Here is a 26,115-nt window from a genome sequence, read left to right on the forward strand (position 1 = left end):
GTCCCACGGCTCTGATTCACGTGCCGACGTGCAGGGCGAGGGGGATTCGTTTACTGTGGGCTCAGACGCTACTTCTATGTACCCCATTGATTTGTCTGAGGGTGATGCGGATGTTAGTGACTTGATTGCGTCCATTAACTCCGTTCTGAACCTCAACCCACCAGAGTCAGAGGAACAAACCTCTCTGGTAGAGGTACACCAGTTTACCTCACCTAAGAAAGCTAAAAGTATGTTTTTTTAACCACTCCAGCTTTCAGACCACTGTTAACAAGCCCAGGGCCTGTCCTGACAAACGCTTTCTGAAGCGTAGTTCAGATGACCGTTTTCCTTTTCCACCAGAGGTGGTTAAGGAATGGGCCCAGTCCCCAAAGGTAGACCCTCCGGTGTCCAGAATCTCAGCCCGCACAGTCGTAGCTGTGGCTGATGGCACTTCTCTTAAAAATCCCACTGACCGCCAGGTTGACCTTCTGGCCACGTCTGTATATGAGGCGGCAGGAGCCTCGTTCTCCCCGTCTTTTGCGGCCGTATGGGCTCTTAAGGCAGTCTCTGCCTCTCTGGCGGAGATACATTCCCTCACCAGGGACTCTATTCCTGAGACGGATGCCTTAACTTCTCAAGCTTCGGCTTTTGCATCCTACGCCATGTCTGCCATCCTGGAGGCTTCTCACCGCACGGCGGTGGCCTCCGCTAACTCCCTCGCGATCCGCAGGATCTTGTGGCTTCGAGAGTGGAAAGCGGACGCTTCCTCTAAGAAGTACCTTGCGAGTCTCCCTTTTGCTGGGTCCCGGCTGTTTGGAGAACAGCTGGATGACATAATTAAGGAAGCTACTGGCGGAAAGAGTACTTCCTTGCCGCAAACTAAGGCCAGGAAACCGGTCCAGAGCAGGAACCAATCGAATTTTCGTTCCTTTCGTTCCTCTAACTGGTCAGCCTCTAAGCCCTCGACCTCGTCCACTACTGCAGCCAAGGATCGTAAACCCAACTGGCGCGCAAAGCCGCGTCCTCAAAAGGCCGGAGGAGCCGCTGCCACTAAGGCAGCCTCCTCTTGACTATCTGGCTACGCCAGCAACGTCCTTGGTCGGTGGCAGGCTCTCCCACTTTGGCGACGTGTGGTTTCAACACGTCTCCGATCAGTGGGTGTGGGATATCATCTCCCACGGCTACAGGATAGAATTTTCTTCCAGCCCGCCAAACAGATTTTTTCTGTCCACCCCCCCCTGCTCCAAAGCCGCCGCCTTCTCTCAGGCCGTGGCATCCCTGCAGGCCAACGGTGTAATTGTTCCGGTTCCCGCCCGGGAACGGTTCAGCGGTTTCTACTCAAACCTCTTTCTAGTCCCCAAAAAGGACGGTTCCTTCCGGCCCATCCTGGATCTCAAGCTTCTCAACAAGCACGTTCAGGTGCGGCACTTTCGCATGGAATCTCTGAGATCGGTCATTGCCTCAATGACCCAAGGAGATTTTCTGGCATCCATCGACATCAGAGATGCCGATCTGCATGTTCCTATTGCGGTTTCGCACCAGCGTTGGCTACGCTTTGCAATCGGAGAGGAACATTTCCAATTCGTGGCTCTCCCCTTCGGCCTAGCCACGGCCCCTCGAGTATTCACCAAGGTCATGGCAGCAGTGGTTGCGGTCCTGCACCTCCAGGGGTTGGCAGTGATTCCTTACCTGGGCGACCTTCTAGTCAAGGCCTCATCCAGTGCAGACTGCCAGCGGAGTGTCTCGCTCACTCTCGCCATTCTAGTCCAGTTCGGGTGGCTTGTCAATTTGCCCAAGTCCACTCTGATTCCAACCCAGAAACTCGAGTACCTAGGGATGCAATTCGAGACTCTGCCGGCACTTGTGAAGCTGCCCTTAGTCAAACAGCAGTCTCTTCGTCTGGCGGTACGCTCTCTGCTGAGGCACCGCCGTCATTCCATCAGACACCTCATGCGGGTGCTGGGTCAGATGGTGGCGTCAATGGAAGCGGTTCCCTTTGCTCAGTTCCATCTGCGTCCCCTGCAGCTGGACATCCTCCGCTGTTGGGACAAGCTGATCTCTTCCTTGCACAGGCTGGTGGCTCTGTCGCCACAAACCAGGAGCTCTCTTCAGTGGTGGCTTCGGCCCCTCTCTCTGTCACAGGGACGCTCCTTCCTGACTCCGTCCTGGGTAATCCTCACCACGGATGCCAGTCTCTCCGGTTGGGGAGCAGTATTTCTCCATCACCGAGCACAGGGCACTTGGACTTCGTCCGAATCAGCTCTCTCAATCAATGTGCTGGAGATCAGAGCTGTGTTTCTAGCTCTCCTAGCCTTTCACCACCTGTTGGTGGGCAAGCACATCCGAGTCCAGTCAGACAACGCGACAGCGGTTGCCTACATCAATCACCAGGGCGGGACTCACAGCCGTCTGGCGATGCTGGAGGTTCAACGAATCCTCCAGTGGATGGAGGACTCTAAGTCCACCATATCTGCAGTCCACATCCCAGGCGTAGAAAACTGGGAGGCCGATTTATCTCAGCCGTCAAACCGTAGACGGCGGCGAGTGGGCCCTGCATCCGTCAGTGTTCAAATCACTCTGCCGCAAGTGGGGCACTCCAGAGGTAGATCTAATGGCATCCCGGCACAACAACAAGGTTCCGGTTTACGTGGCTCGCTCCCACGATCCTCAAGCCTTCGCAGCAGACGCACTGGTTCAAGATTGGTCTCAGTTCCGTCTGGCCTATGTGTTTCCCCCTCTAGCGCTCTTGCCCAGGGTTCTGCGCAAGATCAGAATGGAGGGCCGTCGAGTCATGCTCATTGCTCCGGACTGGCCCAGGCGAGCGTGGTACCCAGACCTGCTCCGTCTGTCCGTAGAGGTGCCGTGGCGTCTCCCGGACCGCCCAGACCTTCTCTCTCAAGGTCCGTTCTTCCGCCAGAATTCTGCGGCTCTCAGATTGACGGCGTGGCTCTTGAGTCCTGGATCCTGACGGCTTCAGGCATTCCCTCTGAGGTCATCTCCACCATGACTCAGGCTCGGAAGTCTTCCTCGGCCAAGATTTACCACAGGACTTGGAAAATTTTCCTGTCCTGGTGTCGTTCGTCCGGCCATGCCCCTTGGCCGTTCTCCTTGCCGACCATCCTGTCTTTTCTACAGTCCGGTCTACAGCTAGGACTGTCCCTCAATTCCCTTAAGGGACAGGTGTCGGCTCTGTCGGTATTGTTCCAGCGGCGTATCGCCCGACTGGCTCAGGTGCGCACCTTCATGCAGGGCGCATCTCACATCATTCCTCCTTACCGGCGGCCCTTGGATCCCTGGGACCTTAATCTGGTCCTCACGGCCTTACAGAAACCCCCCTTTGAGCCTCTCAGGGAAGTTCCCTTGTCTAGACTTTCACAGAAAGTTGTTTTTCTAGTAGCCATAACTTCTCTCAGGAGAGTTTCGGATTTGGCTGCGCTCTCTTCAGAATCCCCCTTTTTAGTGTTTCACCAAGACAAGGTGGTTCTTCGTCCGACTCCGGACTTTCTCCCTAAGGTGGTGTCTCCTTTCCACCTTAACCAGGACATTTCATTGCCTTCTCTTTGTCCGGCCCCGGTGCATCGCTTTGAGAAGGCGTTGCACTCCTTAGATTTGGTGCGGGCGCTCCGAATCTATGTGTCACGCACCGCTGTTTTTAGGCGGTGCATATCTCTTTTTGTGCTAACCACTGGTCAGCGCAAGGGTCTCGCTGCTTCTAAACCGACTCTAGCTCGTTGGATCAGGTCGGCTATCTCCGATGCCTACCAGTGTTCTCAGGTGCCTCCCCCGCCGGGGATTAAGGCGCACTCGACCAGAGCTGTCGGTGCCTCCTGAGCTTTCAGGCACCAGGCTACGGCTCAGCAGGTTTGTCAGGCTGCCACATGGTCCAGTCTGCACACTTTTTCGAAGCACTACCAGGTGCATGCTCATGCTTCGGCAGATGCGAGCTTGGGCAGATGCATTCTTCAGGCGGCTGTCGCCCATTTGTGAAGTTAGGTTTTGCCTACTTCTCAGTTGGTTTATTTCCCGCCCATGGACTGCTTTGGAACGTCCCATGGTTTGGGTCTCCCATAAGGAACGATAAAGAAAAAGAGAATTTTGTTTACTTACCGTAAATTCTTTTTCTTATAGTTCCGACATGGGAGACCCAGCACCCTCCCTGTTGCCTGTTGGCAGTTTTTTGTTCCGTGTGTTTCACCGGCTGTTGTTAGTAGACAGAGTTCTGGTCTTTCCGAGTTTTACTCTTTCTCTACTTATGGGTGGATGTCCTCCTTCAGCTTTTGCACTGAACTGGGTAGATTGTCATCCAGGGGGTGTATATAGCCGGAGGGAGGAGCTACACGTTTGAGTGTAGTACTTTGTGTGTCCTCCGAAGGCAGTAGCTATACACCCATGGTTTGGGTCTCCCATGTCGGAACTATAAGAAAAAGAATTTACGGTAAGTAAACAAAATTCTCTTTATTGCATCCATGGTCGAAGGGGAATTCCTAGATCACCAAAAGTCCCTCCGCTTCGCAATTCAGGACTCCCACTTTCAATTCGTAGCTCTACCCTTCGGCCTTGCCACCGCACCAAGGGTCTTCACCAAAGTCATGGCGGCCGCCATGAGCGTCCTTCACGTCAGGGGAGTAGTCTTTCTCCCTTACTTGGACGACCTCCTCATCAAGGCCCCCTCCTTCCGCGACTGCTCAACCAGCGTACAGATCACTGTGGACACCCTATCCCGCTTAGGGTGGCTAGTGAATCTGGACAAATCATCCCCGATCCCATTACGATCCATCACCTTCCTGGGCATGTCCCTGGACACCCGTCGGGGCTTGATCCTTCTCCCTCAGGACAAGGCGTTTGCTCTTCAACGAGCGGTACGCTGCCTTCTACGTCCTCCGTCTCGCTCCATTCGATTCAGCATGAAAGTGCTTGGCAGGATTGTGGCGGCTATGGAAGCAGTACCCCTTTGCTCAACTGCTCCTCCGCCCACTGCAGCTAGCCCTTCTAGCGGCCTGGGACAAGAGCCCCTTCTCCCTGGACAGACATCTTCACCTGACGCCTTCAGTCAGGTACGCACTCCGCTGGTGGCTTCAGTCCTCATCCCTATCGAAGGGGAGATCTTTTCTCCCAGTGAACTGGCTGGTCCTGACCACGGACGCCAGCCTCCTTGGCTGGGGAGCAGTGTACCGGCACCACACTGCTCAAGGACGTTGGATGCTCCAGGAGTCTTCCCTACCCATCAACATCCTGGAACTCCGCGCGATCTTCCTCGCGCTCAGAGCGGTCTGCCCTCTGCTAGCGGGTCGTCAGATTCGAGTCCAATCAGACAATGCGACAGCTGTAGCCTGTATGGCAGGGGGGCACCCGCAGCAAAGCGGCTTATCTCGAGGCCCACAAGATCCTCAGCTGGGCCGAATCGACGGGATCAGTGATATCAGCGGTACACATACCGGGGGTAGAGAACTGGGCAGCAGACTTTGAGTCGCCAAGGCCTGGCTGCTGGAGAATGGTCTCTCCACCCAATGTGTTTCTACACATCTGCACTCGCTGGGGCACACCAGACGTGGACCTAATGGCCTCAAGGTTGAATGAATGCGGGTACCTTTACATAGCCAGGTCACGCGACCCACAGTCAATCGGCGCGGATGCTCTAGTCTGCTCCTGGCACCACTTCCGCCTGCCTTACATATTTCCACCTCTACCCCTGCTGCCGCGGGTAATCAGGAAGATCAAGGCAGAGGGAGTCCCGGTGATACTGATAGCACCGGACTGGCCCAGGCGCGCCTGGTACGCCGAATTAGTACAAATGCTCACAGATGCACCATGGCGCCTTCCAGACATCCCAGACTTGCTGACCCAAGGGCTCATTTCCCATCAGAACTCCAGAGCCCTGAAGCTGACGGCGTGGCCATTGAGACCTGGGTATTAACAAGGGCGGGATTCTCCCCCGCGGTTATTGCCACCATGATCAGCGCCCGAAAGCCTGCTTCATCCCGCATTTACCACCGTACATGGAAAAATCATCCTTTCATGGTGCAGGGAAACTAACGTCCAGCCTATGCCTCTGGCCATGCCCAGAATTCTCGACTTTCTACAGTCTGGCTTGCAAGCGGGGTTGGCACTCAGTTCCCTTAAAGGGCAGGTCTCAGCGCTCTCAATCTTCTACCAATGCCGCCTGGCTCAAAAACCGCAAGTCAAGACCTTCCTCCAGGGCGTTTCCCATCTAGTTCCTCCGTACAAACGGCCGCTGGACCCATGGGACCTCAACCTCGTTCTGGACGGTCTCCAGAGGTCTCCCTTTAAACCCCTCAAGGAATCCTCCCTTGCTCTTCGGTCCTGGAAGGTAACGTTCCTGGTGGCAATTACGTCCATCAGACGGGTTTCGGAGCTAGCAGCACTCTCTTGCCGCGAGCCTTTTCTGATCTTTCACCAGGACAAGGTGGTTCTGCGCCCCCTTCCGGATTTCCTTCCAAAAGTTCTTACCCCGTTTCATTTGAACGAGGATATTGTTCTGCCTTCCTTTCTTTATCGTTCCTTATGGGAGACCCAAACCATGGGTGTATAGCTTCTGCCTCCGGAGGACACACAAAGTACTACACTAAAAGTGTAGCTCCTCCCTCCGAGCATATACACTCCCCGGATGACAAATCCAACCAGTTCAATGCTTTGTGTTCAGGAGGTCACACACACACATGCATCCTCTGATTTTTGATTTCAAAGATTTGGAAGAAAAGCGGGTCCAATCTGGACTCCCGGCATGTCCCTTCTCACCCCACTGTGTCGGCGGTGCTGTTAAGGTTGATTTCAGGGCTGGAGCCTTCACATGCCGCGCTCCTTCGCCATCCCTTGGGGCTCTGGTTTGAAGTGGGAGCCATCACGGTTCTCACTGCTTTGCAGGAGACCGGTCTCCATCCGCAGCCCTGTTCAGGATCCTGCCGGACGGAGCGATGACCCCCCAGGGACCTGGCACCTGCGTCTCAAGCTAAGTACTGAGACGTTATTACCACAGAAAGTGGTCTTTCCAGGGGTCCCTTGTACTTTATTTGTGGGGGAGAATGTGTTATATGTATGTTTTAACATTTCCGGCCGGTTCTCCAGTTTTCACTGGAGAACCGCGCCGATGGTGCCTGCACGCTGGCCGCATGTTTAAATCTAGGCCCCGGCTTCGCCTGAGGCCTAGTTTCGATTCTATGTCAGTCAGTGCAGTGAGACAGGGTGGCTCCGCCCACCGGCTGCTCAGCACAGGGAAGGGACACTCCTCACTGAGGAAAGATTCCCTCCCCTGTATGCCTCATTTGCCCTCCATCCTGCTCTCAGAGTAGGCCCCGCCCCCTCTCCTCGCTGCGGACGCCATTTTCTCAGCGTTCTAGGGCACAGAGTTCAATGTCTGCAAACACATTGTGACAAATGGGGGCCTGGGACAGAGCCCCCAGTTCTGGGGGATCTGGAGGGCACAGAGATGCCCCTATGTTAAACAGTCTGGCAAGCCACAACCTCCGGTTGTGCAGCTGCTTATACACTCTGTTTATATACTCTGCTGGGGTTTTTTTTCCGAAAAGCCCCCACTTCTGGGGAATCTGGAGCAGAGATGTTATGTTAAACGGTCTGGCAAGCCACAACCTCTGGTTGTGCTGCTGCTTATATACTCTGTTTATATACTCTGCTGGGGGTCTTTCTGGACAGAGCCCCCACTTCTGCAGCATGTCTCATATCAGTGCAGGGCTGCAAGGCTGTTTTTTATTATGCACCGCATGTTGACTCGTACTGTCTGTACCGAGCACATAACCACATTGTGATGCCTGCTCTGACATAGTGGTGCCTCAGCCTGGAGGCTTATCCCCATTGGTCCCTCCGGCTGCTCCGGCTCCGGGGTAGAATCCCTCTCTCCAGGGGACAGCTGTCCCGGACACTGCTGAGCATGCATCAGCCCCCTTCTCAGGGCGCTTCTGCTGCTACGGCTCGCTCAGCAAAGCTCACAGAGGATTCTTCATCTGGGAGCCCGTCCTCCTAAAATGGAGACGCAGGGTCCCCTTTCCCTCCTCGCCCCGCGGCTCTGGTTCACGAGCTGACTCGCAGGACAAGGAGGATGCCTTACTGGGGGCTTGGACGCTCTCCATGTACCCCATTGATCTGTCCGAAAGTGACGCAGATGCTAATGATTTGATTGCGTCCATTATATTTGTACTGGACCTCAATCCGCCTGTATCAGGGGAGCACCCCTCTTTGGCAGAAAAGCATCAGTATACCTTGCCTAAGAGAAAAAGGAGTGTGTTCCTTATCCACTCCAGCATTCAGGTCACTGTGACCAAGCCCAGAGCCTGTCCTGACAGACGCTTCCCAGAGCGTGGTTCTGATGACTGTTTCCCCCTTCCACCAGTGGTGGTCAAGGAGTGGGCTCATTCACCAAGGGTGGACCCTCCGGTGTCTAGACTTTCAGCCCGGACAGTTGTATCAGTGGCTGACGGCACCTCTCTGAGGATCCCACTGTCCGCCAGGTTGTCCTTCTGGCCAAATCTATATATGAGGCGGCAGGGGCCTCGTTCTCCCCATCTTTTGCAGCAGTGCGGGCTCTCAAAGCCATCTCTGCTTCTCGGAAGGAGATGCATTCCCTCACCAGGGCCTTTATGCCCGAATTGGTTGCCTTAACTTCCAGGCTTCAGTCTTTTCATCCTATAGCTGGAGACTGTCACCGCACTGCGGTGGCCTTGGCTACTTCCCTCGCTATCCGCAGGTTCCTGTGGCTTCGAGAGTGGAAGGCAGATGCTTCTTAAGAAGTTCCTTGCTGGACTCCCTTTTGCTGGGACCAGTCTATTCGGTGAACAACTGGATGAAATTATTAAGGAAGCTTTTGGCAGGAAGAGTACTTCCATGCCACAACCCAGGAAACCTTCCAGGGCAGGAACCAGTCGAGGTTTCGTTCCTTTCGTTTCCTCTAACTGGTCGTCCTCTAAGCCCTCGGCCTCGTTCACTAACTCAGCCAAGGTCCGTAAACCAACTGGCGCATGAAGCCGCGTCCTAAGTCGGCAGGAGCTGCTGCCACCAAGGCAGCCTCCTCTTGATTATCTGGCCGCGCCAGTAACGTCCTTGGTCGGTGGCAGGCTCTCCCTCTTGGGCGACGTGTGGTTTCAACACGTCTTCGATCAGTGGGTGTGGGTTACCATCTCCCACGGCTACAGAATAGAATTCTATTCAGCCGCCAAACAGATTTTTTCTGACAACTCCCCCCTGCTCCAAGGCCGCCGCCTTTTCACAGGCCGTGGCATTCTTGCAGGCCAATGGAGTAATTGTACCAGTTCCCGACTGGGAACGGTTCTGAGATTTCTACTCAAATCTCTTCCTAGTCCCCGAAAAGGACGGTGCTTTCCGACCTGGATCTCAAGCTTCTCAACAAGCATGTTCAGGTGCGGCAATTTTGCATGGAATCTCTGCGATCAGTCAATGACCCAAGGAGATTTCTTAGCATCCATCGACATCAGAGATGTCTCTCTGCATGTGCCATTCGCAGTTTCACACCAGCGTTGGCTACGTTTTGTAATCGGAGAGGAACATTTCCAATTCGTGGCTCTCCCCTTTGGGTTAGCCACGGCCCCTCGTGTATTCACCAGTTGCGGTTCTGCTCCTCCAGGGGTTGGTAGTGATTCCTTACCTGGACGCCCTTCTAGTCAGGGCTTCATCCAGTGCAGACTGTCAGCGGAGTGTCTCGCTCACTCTCGCCACGCTTGCAAGTCCACTCTGACCCCGACCCAGGAACTTACGTACCTAGGGATGCAATTCGAGACTCTGCTGGCACTTGTGAAGCTGCCCTTAGTCAAACAGCAGTCTCTTCATCTGGCGGTTCGCTCTCTGCTGAGGCTCCGCCGTCATTCCATCAGGCACCTCATGCAGGTGCTGGGTCAGATGGTGGCGTCAATAGAAGCGGTTCCCCTTGCCAGTTCCATCTGCGTCCCCTGCAGCTGGACATTGTCCGCTGTTGGGACAAGGGACTTCTTCCTTGCACAGGCTGGTGGCTCTGTCGCCACAGACCAGGAGCTCTCTTTAAGTGGTGGCTTCGGCCCCTCTCTCTGTACCAGGGACGCTCCTTTCTGGCCCCGTCATGGGTGATTCTCACCACGGATGCCAGTCTATCCGGCTGGGGAGCAGTGTTTCTCCACCACCGAGCACAGGGCACTTGGACTCCGTCCGAATCAGCCCTCTCGATCAATGTGCTGGAAATCAGGGCTGTAGTCCTAGGACTCGCAGCCGCCTAGCAATGTTGGAAGTTCAACATATCCTTCAGTGGACGGAGGACTCCAAGTCCACCATATCCGCAGTCCACATCCCAGGCGCAGAGAACTGGGAGGCAGATTATCTCAGCCGTCAAACCGTGGACAGCGGCGTGTGAGCCCTGCATCCGGCAGTGTTCCGGTCAATTTAGCAGGCAGGGCACTCCGGGAGTGGATCTAATGGCATCCCGGCACAACAACAAGGTCCCGGTTTACGTGGCTCGCTCCCACGATCCTCAGGCCTTGGCAGCGGACGCGCTGGTTCCAGATTGGTCCCAGTTCCGTCTGGCCTACGTGTTTCCCCCTCTAGCTCTCTTGCCCAGAGTCCTGCGCAAGATCAAAATGGAGGGCCGTCGGGTCGTACTCATCGCCCCAGGCCCAGGCGAGCTTGGTTCCCAGACCTGCTCCGTCTGTTCGTAGAGGTGCTGTGGCATCTCCCGGACCGGCCAGACGTTCTCTCAGAGGGTCCGTTTTCCACAACAATTCTGCGGCTCTCAGATTGACGGCGTGGCTCTTGAGCCCTGAATCCTTACGGCTTCAGGCATTCCTTCCGAGGTCATCTTCACTATGACTCAGGCTCGGAAGTCTTCCTCGGCCAGGTTTTACCTCAGGACTTGGAGAATTTTCCTGTCCTGGTGTCGTTCTTCCGGCCATGCTCCTTGACCGTTTTTTCCTTGCCGACCATCCTGTCCTTTCTACAGTCCGGCCTGCAGCTAGGTCTGTCCCTCATTCCCTTAAGGGACAGGTCTCGGCTCTGTCAGCGGCGTATCGCCCGACTGGCCCAGGTGCGCACCTTCATGCAGGGCGCATCTCACATCATTCCGCCTTACCGGCGGTCTCTGGGTCCCTGAGACCTTTCTTTGGTCCTCATGGCCTTACAGAAACAGCCCTTTGAGCCTCTTAGGGAGGTTTCGTTGTTTAGTCTTTCACAGAAAGTGGTTTTTCTGGTGGCCATAAATTCTCTCAGGAGAGTCTCTTATTTGACTGTGCTCTCTTCGGAGTCACCCTTTTTGGTTTTTTTCACCAAGACAAGGTGGTTCTCCATCCAACTCCGGGCCTTCTCCCTAAGGTGGTGTCTCCGTTCCACCTTAACCAGGACATTTCATTGTCTTCCCTTTGTTCGGCCCCTGTGCATCGCTTTGAGAAAGCGTTGCATGCTTTAGATTTGGTGCGGACGCTCCGGATCTATGTGTCACGCACCGCTGTTTTTTTTAGGCGGTGCACCTCTCTTTTTGTGCTGACCACAGGTCAGCGCCAGGGTCTCTCGGCTTCTAAACCGACCCTAGCTCATTGGATTAGGTCGGCCATATCCGATGCCTACCTATGTTCTCAGATGCCTCCCCCGCCAGGGATTAAGGCGCACTCGACCAGAGCTGTCGGTGCCTCTTGGGCTACGGCTCAGCAGGTCTGTCAGGCTGCCACTTGGTCTAGTCTGCACACCCTTTCGAAGCACTACCAAGTGCATGCTCATGCTTCGGCAGATGCGAGCTTGGGCAGACTCATCCTTCGGACGGCTGTCGCCCATTTGTGAAGTTAGGTTTCGCCTACTTCTCAGTTTCTGTTTATTTCCCACCCATGGACTGCTTTGAGACGTCTCATGGTTTGGGTCTCCCATAAGGAACGATAAAGAAAAAGAGAATTTTGTTTACTTACTGTAAATTCTTTTTCTTATAGTTCCGACATGGGAGACCCAGCACCCTCCCTGTTGCCTGTTGGCAGCTTTCTTGTTCCGTGTGTTTTCACCGGCTGTTGTTGTAGACAGAAGTTCCGGTTATTCCGGGTTTTACTCTATCTCTACTTATGGGTGGATGTCCTCCTTCAGCTTTGGCACTAAACTGGTTGGATTTGTCATCCGGGGAGTGTATATGCTCGGAGGGAGGAGCTACACTTTTAGTGTAGTACTTTGTGTGTCCTCCGGAGGCAGAAGCTATACACCCATGGTTTGGGTCTCCCATGTCGGAACTATAAGAAAAAGAATTTACAGTAAGTAAACAAAATTCTCTTTTTTGTCCACACCCGGTTCATAGGGTAGAAAGGTCTCTGCATTCGATAGACCTTGTCAGAGCTCTCAGATATTACATATCCAGGACAGCCCCCTTTAGGAAAACTGACTCTTTGTTCATCATTCCTGAGGGGCCTAAGAAGGGACAGGCAGCTTCAAAGGCGACGCTGGATTCGCTCTGCGATCCAGGAAGTCTACCGCTTGCAACTCAAGCCCATTCCTAGTGGGCTTATTCCACGCGAGCAGTTGGCGCTTCGTGGGCCATTCGGCATCCGGCTTCAGTGGAACAGGTGTGTAAGGCTGCGACCTGGTCTAGCCTACATATGTCTTCAAAGCATTACAGAGTCCATACCCAGGTTTCAACTGAGGCAAATCTGGGTAGGAATATTCTGCAAACGGCAGTAGAGCACCTCTCTCAGTAGGCGCTCCAAGCTGTCTGGGACTGGTTCCTAGTCCTTGGGTTGTGTTGTCTTCTTTTGTTTCCCACCCATGGGCTGCTTTAGGACGTCCCATGGTCCTGTGTCCCCCAATGAGTCGTCAGAGAAACTGATTTTTGTATACTCACCGTAAAATCGTTTTCTCTTAGCCATCATTGGGGGACACAGCACCCACCCTGTTGCCCTGTTGGGCCTTGGTTCTCTCAGTACCTTATTTGGTTGACTTTTTCTTTTTTTTTTTTCCCTCATGTTCCTCTGTTGAGGTAAGTTTTTACTGTGTTTTTTTTTTTTTTTTTCCTCCTACTGCTTGTGTACTAAAACTGAGCTTGCCTGGCCCGCCCAGGGGGTGTATACTGCAGAGGAGGAGCTATGCTTTTGCATCTACTTAGTGTCCTCCTATGGATAGGCAGCACAACACCCATGGTCCTGTGTCCCCCAATGATGGCTAAGAGAAAACGATTTTACAGTGAGTATACAAAAATCAGTTTTTTTATATTCTTTATTACGACTGTTTTCAAGTATTTGTATGTTTTCTAGTTGAAAGCATTTGCAAAGGCACGTTAGATTGCACAACTAATATACTATTGAATGTATAAAGTCTGTATGTATGTATATATATATATATATATATATATATATATATATATATATATATATAATATGTTATTTGTATTTGATTTTGTTCCATACAACACAACTGAAGGTCTTAAATTTGTATCCAATTCCTTTCACTAGTTGGACGTGCGTCCAAGCCAAGGCGGTGAAGCTCCCAGAGAAGTTATCTCAGAGTCCGGCAGCATTGTAATCTCTGGCCTTACCCCGGGTGTTGAATATACCTACAGCATCTCTGTTCTGAAGGATGGTGAAGAAAGTGAATCTCCAATCACAAAGACTATTGTGACACGTAAGGCTAAGGCACTTCTGTATATTTGCACTTACCTTAGTTTTTACATTTTGACATTTCTAAAACTATATTTTTGTTCCTTTCATTTCTCGCAGCTCTCTCCCCTCCAACAAACCTGCGTTTCCACCCAAGTCCAGATTCTGTTACTTTGACAGTCTACTGGGATAGAAGTACATCCCTAGGTAATCTCTTTGGCAATTTTTTTTTATGAAACCTCTACTTTAAAGTGGTCTTCCCAAAATTTATCAAATATCTAGTTTGTCATAAATGTCAGATGATGGTCCTGTAAATTGAGGAGGATCCACTAACCCCTGTCGGCTGGTTCAAAGCGACCTTTTGTGCTTGTCTCTATTAACAACTATCGGAGTCATGGAAAGAGTTGACTTTGTGTAGCACCCATAGACTTTTTTTAAAGGTATCTGTCAGTAGGCCCAGTCCTTCTAACCCATCTATATAGACATGCCGGTGACAAAGTTTTAATAAAACGTTATCTGCAATCTAGTGTCCTATTACTTCTTGTAAATAAGCTGTTACGATCTATGGGCTGGACAGAGATTTCCCTCAAAATCTGCCTAAAGAGCTTATTTTACATGAAAGGAGTTACCAGTGTGAGACATGTAATGACAGACAGTCTGCTATACATTTCTCACACTGGTAATTCCCTCTTTTAATTTAGAATAAATTCTGGAGGCAGATTCTTAGTGAGAGATCTGTCCCACCAATCTGTGGGTCTGAGATCTCTGAATAGGTGGGGAGCCTGCGGATATGCAATCATTAGTGTTCTATTGTAAATGGGGGATTTTTCCATTTCAGTTGATCTCTATAAAGTCTGCTCTTAAGGAAAACCATGCAACTAAATCATTCTTGTTTTTCTCCTTAGGCATCACTGGGTACAGAATAAGCTCTTCTCCCACAGATAGGCAGCAAGGATACCCCACTGAGGAGGATGTTGATGCAAGGCAGACCTCCTTCACTTTTGAGAGCCTTAGTCCTGGCGTGGAATATAATATCAGTGTCTATGCAGTTAAGGGAGATGAAGAGAGTAGTCCCCTATCCAAAATTGTCACTCAAGGTACTAATGAAATATTTTGTGATTTTTTTTTTTTTTTTTTTTTTTTTTTTTTCTCTCTACTCTTTGAGGTTTTGGCTAATGGGATTGATGAATTTGGCTCTTAACAAACCATTTCCTGCATCTACTTCTTTGCTTTCTTCACGCTGTTCAAAACCATTTGATAAATGGTTTTAGATCAGTCGGCCATAAGCACATGTAAAAGGCACACTGGTTAGAAGACATCTTCATGGCCGTTGCATCTTAATGAGCCGTTGATGTGCAAATCGCTGACAAATACAATGTCTAGTTTGTAGACTTTGGTTTGCATGGATAATTGAAAATAATGTCTCTGCGAAATGTTATGTTATAGGGTCCAGCATATTAACAAGTACTTGTTTTTGAACATACTGATGGTTTCCAGAAACTAATTCACTCACATTATATTTGCATTTCTATATGAATCTGTGTAGTAGTGCTGGCTATGAAAGATACTATTTTGTCCTTTTTGACCCCACAACCTACATTGCTATATCTAAAATGTGTTGGTTATACTTGTTTGCTGTGTTTGAAGGCCGACTCCACCTTGTTAAAACTAAACACTTAAATTACTAAAGGGAATATGTCAGGTGATTTTATAGTACAATACTAATGATCTCTTTAATAGGGCTCAAAGACACCTTTCAGGATCAGTAAGTTTAATTGTTCTACCATATCCTGTTATTTTGCTGTAAGCTCCTTAGAATTCAGTGCAGACCTGTAAAGTGTATGTAAATACAATTTGTATATTCACAGCTCCCAGGAACCTCCCAGTGCATTCAGGATCACTGCTAAGAGGTGGGAGGGACTATGGATGGGGGCACAGTGAAAATTCGGTTCAGATTTACTTTCACTGATGCCAGCACTGAGAGGTGGGAGGGGGGAGCAGTGAATATGCAGTTTGTATTTACGTATGCTTGACTAGTTACTAGTCGCACTGAATTCTATGGAGCTTACAACAAGATAACAGAGCAATAAAACTTAGTGGTCCTGAAAGGTCTCCTTACGCCCTATTTAAAGATATCAGTATTGTACTAGAAAATCACCTAACAGATTCCTTGGCTTCAGTTCAGAATCTCAGAATTCTCATTCACCCTCCCTTCTATCCCCATATGTGGCAAACATAACAAATCTGGAGCCAAAGTCCACATTTTAACATCTGACATTTCAGAAGTGGACATATTTTAGGTGGATTTGTCCTTTAAACATTAGTTTGTACCTTACTAATATTTACTGAGTCGGCTTTACCGTTGCTGTTAGATTGACTGCACTGCTCCAAGCCAAAACATGCCATTGTGTGTCTGGAGAGTTTAATGTGTCTAAGTACTATCTTAGTAGTTGCAAATCTACAAGTATTCACTTGTATTGGGGACACCCAATGGTGCAGCAGAACATACACCACAAAGGCGGTGGTCAATAGTCGCACTGTTTACCTGCAAAATCTCGCGACCTTCACATATGGTCAAACCTTTCCCATGTGCGTTCAGCCTCACCATGAGGTCTCCCCCCTAGTAGCCCTTAAGGTATATTGTCCAGCCTTCTGTAAGGTCTAGTAGTAGGTAGTGAGCAATATGAATACTAAAACTATATACATTTTTGCAACACATACATATAGTAGTTTGAGCAATACTGGATGAAGATGTTTTCCAGCTTTCTACTATTTTGTCAGCAGACGCAAGTGATTAAGTGGACACTATTGCACTTTTTTTTTTTTTTTTTTTTTTTTTTTTTTTTTTATATATATATATATATAGACTATCCATTGCATGTAGAAACTGCTGTTTAGTCTAAAGATGAAAACTCTTCACTATAAAGACTCTTACTGATCTGAATCTGGTTGGAAATGCAGTGAATTAGTGAAACCTGCTACTTGCTTAAAATGTATTCTGCAAAACCAATTGCTTACAAAGCATATTGGTTGCACATGGTCATTGCATGTGTATATTGGGCTGTCGTTACTATCTGATCAAGCTTTTCAAATCTTTATGCAGTGGGCATCAATTCCATTCAGTTTTAATTATTTGAATCCGACACACTTTGAGTATCAATTGCTTTCTAGTAATTACCTGTAATTGTGTGCAATCTTTGACTGACTTGCTTTGCTTCCTTTCTTGCATCCACCAATTTTTGCTTTTTTTTGACCTGCATCGCCCTGCCAGAAATACCCCAGCTCACTGATCTAAAGTTTGTCGATGTAACTGACACGAGCATTGATCTGAGGTGGACTCCCATTAAATCCCCCACCATTATTGGCTACCGAGTCACGGTGGTTGCTGCTGGAGAGTCTGTCCCCATCTACGAAGAATTTGTCCACCCCTCAGAGGGGTATTACAAGGTCTCAGGATTGGAGCCCGGCATTGACTATGAGATCAGCGTGATAACACTCATTAACGGCGGAGAGAGTGCCCCGACCACAATCGTGCAACAAACCGGTGATTGTACACTCCTTGCAAATTTGCGAAAGCAGGGCTCTATGTGCTCACCAGCGGGACAGGCACGGGGAAATGGGGTTCTTGACTAATTTGATATGACCGGGTTTAGCTAAAATGATTAAAATTTTCCCACTTGATGCATTTTGTATTGTAATTCACTCAGCACTTAATTGCTAATGGCACCCATGTGGTCTTGTCGAGGAGTGCTGTGCTTTAGCATTCATATAACTTATTAATTCTTATATATATTGCCTATCTATGCTGGTGATCCACCTAGAGCTCTGTCCACTGTCAGCAGTGCATGAAACTTTGATAGTGCTGGCTGCAGCTTGAGTTTTGGTTTAGCCTGCTGCAATAATTTAGTATATAGTCCCACTTTGATTTTTAATTTTGGATTCCATGCGTACAGTATATGCCATAGGGACAAAGGAATCTGATCTCTATAATAGCATAGACCTTTTTCTAAACAAGAGGCGAGCTTATATAGTCATTGAAATTGGTACATGTCAGGGGCATTGCCAGGCTTTACGTCTCCTAGGGTAAAAAGGGAGTTCACTGCTCTAACCCTATATCACCCTACTAAGGTTAAGACACCTAGTTGGGCTATGGATACTAGAAGAGCCCTACACTTACCAGATAATGCATTAAACGCATTACATTTTGATTAACTAAAGAGTCTATTTATATAACACATTAAAAAACCTAATTGGTATTATTGTGGCCGAGTACCTTTTAGGCTTAGTTCACTTATACTGTGCACTCTGTTTTTGGGTGTATGTTGTGGCGTACTCCTAGACCAAAATGGGCGAAACACATTAAATAAATTTAGGTTTTGGCACATGACTAGTTGATCACACTTCACCCTTATAACCCCCCCCCCTTCCTCCCCTTGAGTAAAACGAACAGTGGAATGGAAATAAAAAATCGTATTCCACCTGGAGCCATGTTACGCTATGGGGCCGTTCCAATCTGCGATTATTTTCTCATCCCTAATTGGACTGAGAAAACAGCGGTGGCGGGTGGAATCCGATCCGTATTCACTCGCACCCATACAAGTCTATGGGTGCTAGTGAAGCATCGCAGTGCACTTGAATGACACCAGTGTGCAGTGTGATAATCGCATCAGCTGTCAATGGAGGAGGTAGGGAGATTAATCCCTCCTTCTCCTCCGCAGCTGTGATCCAATCATCGGATCGGATCAAAGAAGTGGCATGATACTTGGCTTGTACTCGCAGCACAGCGGGAGCTAGCTATCATTTCTGATGCACTCACATCGGATGCCGTACGCTTGTATGACCTTAGCCTAAGTATACACTGTGCAAAGGTTTTAAGCAGGTGTTTGCAAAAATGCTGCAAAGGGAGAATACATAAAAAAAAATATAGAAGTGCTAAGTTTATTTATCCATTAACAAAATGCAAAGCAATAGTAAACAAGAAAAATCTGAATCAAATCAGTGTATGGTGCGACCGCTCTATGCCTTCAAAATGGCATTAATTGTTCTTGGTGCACTTCCACAAAGTGAGGGAATTTGTAAGATTATCGTTAACTGTTTGTCAGTCAATGACCGTTTAGACCTACATATGAAGATGATTTTTAGCGTTTGATCTAAAGGGTTACTTATACACCTGATTATATAATTTTACAAAATCCCTAATTTTGTGCTCCTAGGAGAATAGATCCTGTTTTTAAAAGCACAGGGTTTTCAATCCAAACCCTGATCTGACCAATACAGTACAGTAAGAATGATTGAACATAGAATCCAAATATAGCAACCTTCTCCAGGTACTCAAACTTTTTTTATATTAAAAATATAGATATAGATATTTTTTTTTTTTTTTTTGCGTCATTAAATATTGGTAATAGGAAGTGTAGAAATCCACTCAGTTTGTGATGAAACAATAAATCCATTGAGGGTTGCACTTTTGAACTACTGTTTGGGTAATATTTTTTTTAGCATTACTATTATATATTAATATAAATGATGGTAGTATGAGATGTTGTCAAAGGAATGACTTTGTAATTTTCTTTTTCGTTGTTGCACACTTTTAGCTGTGCCACCCCCGACGCACTTGCGCTTCACCAACACTGGCTCTGACACAATGCGTGTCACTTGGGCTCCCCCAACGTCCATCGCTCTTTCCAGTTTCATTGTGCGCTTCTTTCCAGTGAAGAAACCAGATGATATCACTGAGCTGACTATTTCTCCATCAGACAACATGGTTGTCCTAACAAGTAAGATTGCATCTGGGGGTTGGGAGTGAGATTTGACAAGACTCCTAATTATGGCTTTCCTTTGTTGTCATATCTTTGTGCAGACATTTTGTATCTTATTGTCCAGTATGAATATTTGCATGCTTTGGTCTGCCATTGCTACTCTATACTATTATTTGTTATTTGTCAGAGATATTACTCGTCCCAGTACTGTAACTATAAGGACTAATTTATGGCCTTTCCTTAACCCCATTACGACCGCGTTACGTTTTAAAACGGCACTAAAAAAGGGTACTTATTCCTTTCTGCCGTTTTAAAACGGCGGTCGGAAAAAAGGGTCTAGCGCCCCCCAGAGTCAGAAAATTTCCGGGGTCTCAGCTGCCGGGGGTAGCTGAGACCCTGGAGATCATGATTCGGGCCGGTTTTTCCGGTCCCCGCTCACCTGATGACCGGTATACACCGTATACCGATCATCAAGTTATAGTAAATGACCGCGCCGGTAAAAAATCATTTATCTCCCATCTGGCATGATCAAACATGCCAGATGGGAGATAAATCTTTTTCCCGGTTCCCTCCGGTCCCCTCGGTATCCCCAAAGTGCCCCCCCCGACCCCCAACCCCCTCCCGAAAATCCAAGATGGCCGCGCGCATCGGAGAGCACAGCAGCGCGCCGGCCGCATTTACAGTGTTCCTATGGTTTCTGTCGTATGTGCCATAACACATACGACAGAAACCTGCTCCCTAGGCCCTGCCGGGTCCCCCCCTACCCCCCCCCCTGGTGTCCCCCGGTGTCATACATACCGGAGCGCTGATCCCCCGCGGCCCCCTCCTCCTTCTCTGCAGACTCCGGTCACATGTGCCGAGCAGATGACAGCTTCCTGTGTTCAGAGACGCTGGCTGCTGCTCAGCACTGTGCAGCTGTGACCCGGGGAGGGTGGGTGCAGCTTTTTGCACCCACTCTCCTCAAATGGAGGGTCTGCCCTCCTAGAAAATGGGGGATACGTTCCCTGAACGTGTCCCCCATATTCTAGAAGGTCCAGAGGCGACGTGGGACATCCAAATGGATTATAGTGGATTTTTTTTTTCTTTTCAATAAATTGGTCAATCAGGGAATGTTTGGGGGAGTGTTTTTTCAAATTTTTTTTTTGTTGTCAATTTTTTTTCTTATTACTGTCAATTAGTTATGTCGGGTATCTGATAGACGCCGTGACATAACTAATTGCTGGGCTTGATGCCAGGTGACATTACACACCTGGTATCAACCCCATTCATTACCCCGTTAGCCAACGCACCAGGGCGCGGGATGAGCTGGGGCGAAGCGCCAGAATTGGCGCATCTAATGGATGCGCCACTTCTGGGGCGGCTGCGGCCTGCTATTTTTAGGCTGGGAAGAGTCCAATAACCATGGCTCTTCCCATCCTGAAAATACCAGACCCCAGCTGTCAGCTTCACCTTGGCTGGTGATCTAATTTGGGGGGACCCCACGTTTGTTTGTTTTTTTTAATTATTTATTTATAAATAATTAAAAAAAAAAAAACAGCTTGGGGAGCCCTCCAAATTGATCACCAGACAAGATGAAGCTGTCAGCTGTGGTTTGCAGGCTACAGCTGTCTGCTTTACCCTAGCTGGCTATCAAAAATAGGGGGGACCCCACGTCATTTATTTTAATTTTTTTTTTTTTTTTTGGGCTAAATACAAGGCTAGGCATCCTTTAGTGTCACATGAAAGGCACTAAAGGGCGCCAGCTTAGAATATGCAGGGGGGTGGGACGTTATATATGTTTGACATCTATCCATTCATCCACTGTAGCATTTTACGCTGTGTGCCCACAATCAGGGTTTGCAACGTTTTGGGCGCAGAGTGTTTTCCCTGCGTCCATAACGCTGCGTTGTGCAGTAGAAGCACAGTGGCAGGATTTTTAGAAATCCCGTGCCCACTGTGTTTCTTTTCTCCGCAGCATAAACCGACCTGTGGCGCAGCTTCCCGAGCCTCAGCATGTCAATTTATGCTGCGGAGATGAGTGTTCTTTGCAGGTAGAATAAAACTAAAGTCCACAGCAGCCTGAACCCAAATCGTGGGCATGGCCAGCTGCGTTCTCCCGTGGACAACACTCACATTTCTGCAGGAGGCTGACACTGTGTACTAGACGCCGTGTCGCTGGATCATGGCCACATAGCCTAAAGGCTACTTTACACGCTGCGATATCGGTCCCGATATCGCTAGTGTGGGTACCCGCCCCCATCTGTTGTGCGACACGGGCAAATCGCTGCCCGTGCCGCACAACATCGCGCAGACGCATCACACATACTTACCTGCCCGGCGACGTCGCTGTGACCGGCGAACCGCCTCCTTTCTAAGGGGGCGGTCCGTGTGGCATCACAGTGACGTCACTGAGCGGCCGCCCAATAGAAGCGGAGGGGCGGAGATGAGTGGCCGGAACATCCCGCCCACCTTCTTCCTTCCTCATAGCGGCCGGGAGGCAGGTAAGGAGAGGTTCCTCGTTCCTGCGGCGTCACACATAGCGATGTGTGCTGCCGCAGGAGCGACGAACTACATCGTTACTGCTGCAGTAACGATAATCGAGAATGGACCCCCATGTCACCGATGAGCGATTTTGCACGTTTTTGCAACGATGCAAAATCGCTCATCGGTGTCACACGCAGCAACATCGCTAATGCGGCCGGATGTGCGTCACCAATTCCGTGACCCTAACGACTCCGCATTAGCGATGTCGCAGCGTGTAAAGCCCCCTTAACAGTGAGAAATTTGTTGCTACAGCAACATTTTTGTGAAGTACCTGTGGATTCAAAATGCTTACTATACTCCTGAATAAAATCCTTGAGGGGTCCAGTTTCAAAAATGAGGTCACTTGTGGGGGGTTTCTGATGTATAGGTACCCAAGGGGCCCTGCTAATGTGACATGGTGCGCGCAATTTACTTCAACTTTTCCAAAATTCAAATGGTGCTCCTTCCATTCCAAGCCCTCCCATTTATCCAAACAAAGGTTTTTGGCCACATGTGTGGTATCCCTGCGCTCACAAGAAATTAGATAACAACCTGTGGGGTACACGTTTTGTTGTTGCCTCTTGAAAAAGTGAAAAATGTGTCGCTAAATCAACATTTTTGTGAAAAAAATGAAAATTTCAATATGGCAACCTAAGCTTATCAAATTCTGTGAAGTATTTGTGGATTCAAAATGCTCAATATACACCTAGATTAAAGCCTTGAGGGGTCTTATTTCCAGAATGGGGTCACTTGTGGGGGACCTCCACTGCTTAGGCACCTCAGGGGCTCTCCTAATGCAACATGGCGTCCGCTATTGATTCCAGCCAATTTTGCAGTCAAACTGCACTCCTTCTCTTCTGAGCCCTGTAGTGTGCCCAAACAGTTGATTTCCACCACATACAAGATATCAACAAACTCAGGAGAAATTGCGCAATCAATTTCATGGTGATTTATTTCCTGTTACCCTTGTGAAAAAAAAAGCTACCTGGTTGAAGTAACAATTTTGTGGTAAAATTTTATTTTTTTATTTTCATGGCTCAACGTTATAAACTTCTGTAAAGCACCTGGAGGTTCAGGGTACTCACCAAACATCAAGATAAATTCCTTGAGGGGCCTAGTTTCCAATATGGGGTCACTTGTGGTGTTTTTTTGCTGTTTACGTACCTTAGGGGTCCTCCAAATGCGACATGGTGCCTGCAATCTTTTTCAGCCAAATTTCCTTTCCAAAATTCAAATATTGCTCCTTCCGTTCCAAGCCCTCCCATTTCTCCAAACAAAGGTTTCAGACCACAAGTGAGGTATCACCGCGCTCATAAAAAAGTGGGTAACAAACGTTGGGGTCAAATTTTTGGAATTACCTCTTGAAAAAGTGAAAAAATTGATGCTAAAGCAACATTTTTGAGAAAAAAATGAAAATTTTCAATGTGACAACGTAACGTTATCAAAATCTGTGAAGTACTTGTGGATCCAAAATGCTCACTATACCCCTAGATAGAAGCCTTAAGGGGTCTAGTTTCCAAAATGGTGTCACTTGTGAGGGGTTTCTGCTGTTTAGGTACCTTAGCGGACATGTAAATGCAACATGGTGCCCGCAATCTATTTCAGCCAAATTTGCTTTCCAAAATTCAAATATTGCTCCTTCTGTTCCGAGCCCTCCCATTTGTCCAAACAAAGGTTTCTGACCACATGTGGGGTATTGGCGCGCTCATAAGAAAGTGGGGAACAAGTTTTGGGGTTCATTTTGTTGTGTTATTTCTTCTAAAAGTGAATAAATTTGGGGTAGAGCAACATTTTAGGTAAAATTTTATTTTTTGCTTTTTTTCATTCCACTTTGCTTTAGTTCCTGTGAAGCACCTGAAGGGTTAATAAACTTCTTGGATGTGGTTTTGAGTACTTTGAGGGGTGCTGTTTTGAGAATGGTGTCACTTTTAGGTATTTTCTGTCACTTAGGCCTCTCAAAGTCACTTCAAATGTGATGTGGTCCCTAAAAAAATGGTTTTGTGAATTTTGTTGAAAAAATGGGAAATTGCAGATGAACTTTGACCCCTTCTAACTTCCTAACCCCAAAACATTTTGTTTCAGAAATTGCGCTAATGTAAAGTAGACATGTGGGAAATGTTATTTATTAACTGTTTTGTGTGACATAACTCTCTGGGTTAAGGGCATAAAAATTAAAAGTTTGAAAATTGCAAAATTTTCAAAATTTTCATCAAATTTCCGATTTTTTTCACAAATAAAAGCAAAAAATATCGTTCTAAATTTATAACTATCATGAAGTACAATATGTCACGAAAAAACAATGTCAGAATCACCGGGATCCGTTGAAGCGTTCCAGAGTTATGACCTCATAAAGTGACACTGGTCAGAATTGCAAAAAATGGCCTGGGCATTAAGGACAAAACTGGCTTCGTCCTTAAGGGGTTAAAGGGAAATCTTTCTTCAGGTTTTTGCTACCTCATCTGAGAGCAGCATGATGTAGGCAAAGAGATCCTGAATCTAATGATGTATGTCACTGGGTGCAGCGGTTCTGAGACCATCAGAATTTTTAGACTTTGCCATGTTGCAGAATGAACACACACACACACACACACACACACACATACATACATACATACATACATACATACATACATACATACATACATACATACATACATACATACATATACATACACATATATACATATACATACACATATACACATATATACATACATACACATATATACACATATATACATACATACACATATATACACATATATACATACATACACATATATACACATATATACATACATACACATATATACACATATATACATACATACACATATACACATACAATATATATATATATTATAAAATTACACACCCTTCCAATAGACATTGACAGTGAGGTGTCAGAGGAGGGGGCATGCCAGACTGCCGTGCATGTGACATTGTAGCTTGTGTCCTGCTGCTTAAACAAAAGTTATGAGAGCACAGATTGGACTTTCACAGGACATCCCTGAATTCAATGTTTTCACCCTTGCAGCATGCTTTCTCCAGATTACATAGCAAAAATCTGACTTTTTTTTTTTTTTTTAAGACTAAGCTCTCAAGGTTGCTGCTTTAATATTGCAGATATCTTTGAAAGTACTGGTCACATCCACAACATAAATTGACATGTGATCCTCAGACCTGCAATTCTTGTCAATTTGTTTGAGAACATTAGATGTGAGATCTCATTCAATATCTAGGCACTGAAAATCGCAGTAGGCTTTCTAAAAGCAAACTACCTGTGGAAAATTTGCTGCTGCATTTTTGCTATATGGGAATGTAGCGGGAAGGTTGAGGGAAGCATATGATTTGGTTCTTACTATAATTTTTTTTTTTTTTTTTTTTTAAGATCTATTGCCATTTACAGAGTACCAGGTCAACGTTTACTCTGTTTATGAAGAAAGAGAGAGCACTGAGCTGTCCGGAGTGCACAGAACATGTAAGTATTCTGCATTATGGACTCATCAAAGTTTTAATAGATGACTTGTGTTGGACGTTCCTTGATATGTTTAAGTCAATTTGTAACCAAATTTTACATAGCATTCATATATACAAATTAGCCATGGAGAAGTTTTTTTTTCATCTGTCAGGTTTCTCTGGTGATCCAAAATTGGTCACAGAACCAGCCACTGTTAGGCTCAGATTTTCCAGATTATTAAATCTGCCTAGTAATGCCATAGGATCTAGATCAGTGTTTCCAAACTCCAGTCCTCACGGCCCCCAACAAGTCATGTTTTCAGGATTTCCTTAGCATTGCACAGGTGATGGAAGCATTATCATGGCATCACCTGTGCAAAGCTAAGGAAATCCTGAAACCATGACCTGTTGGGGTCCGTGAGGACTGGAGATTGGGAATCACTGATCTAGATGGAGAGGCACAAAAATTTGGCAACTTTTGGCATTTTTAGGACCGTTTCTTCCTGCTCCAGAATAGGCAGAAGTGTGGCGGGAAGTGGCTGTGACGCGACATATTGTCTACTTCATGACTACACCAGAAATCTTACTTCAGCGATGGACTTCAGTAAAATTTATGGCAAGGTGCACGGAACCAAATGCTACTTTTGAGATTCTCACGATTCATTCAGAGGCTTGCACCTCTAAGTGAATCAGGATCACCTGACACCCTCAGGTCTTAATCGGGGCCTATATGTTTTCCAGGTAGAGAGGAGAATAAAATGGTAAATGTAGTCCACACTTGCCTTGGAATTTCTGATTTTTGGATCCTGAAGGAACTCTCTTGGTTAGGGCACATTCAGGATTGTCTGGTT

At 47.7% G+C, this 26,115-nt stretch overlaps 1 protein-coding gene across 5 annotated transcripts in view; it reads left to right on the forward strand.

Annotated features, from left to right (window-relative positions):
- Positions 1-26,115, forward strand: part of FN1 (fibronectin 1) — a 109,723-nt gene that overhangs the window by 53,257 nt on the left and 30,351 nt on the right. For 3 of the 5 annotated variants that reach the window (XM_075317523.1, XM_075317524.1, XM_075317525.1), the window contains exons 22-27: positions 13,401-13,569; positions 13,665-13,751; positions 14,450-14,641; positions 16,816-17,088; positions 19,139-19,321; positions 25,197-25,286. In XM_075317523.1, coding sequence (XP_075173638.1) covers positions 13,401-13,569; positions 13,665-13,751; positions 14,450-14,641; positions 16,816-17,088; positions 19,139-19,321; positions 25,197-25,286 — 994 coding nt within the window. The remainder of the gene's footprint in view (positions 1-13,400; positions 13,570-13,664; positions 13,752-14,449; positions 14,642-16,815; positions 17,089-19,138; positions 19,322-25,196; positions 25,287-26,115) is intronic. The other 2 variants (XM_075317526.1, XM_075317527.1) reach the window with 1 other exon arrangement.

Source organism: Anomaloglossus baeobatrachus, chromosome 7 (genome assembly GCF_048569485.1).
Source record: "Anomaloglossus baeobatrachus isolate aAnoBae1 chromosome 7, aAnoBae1.hap1, whole genome shotgun sequence".
NCBI classification, from domain to species: Eukaryota; Metazoa; Chordata; class Amphibia; order Anura; family Aromobatidae; genus Anomaloglossus; species Anomaloglossus baeobatrachus.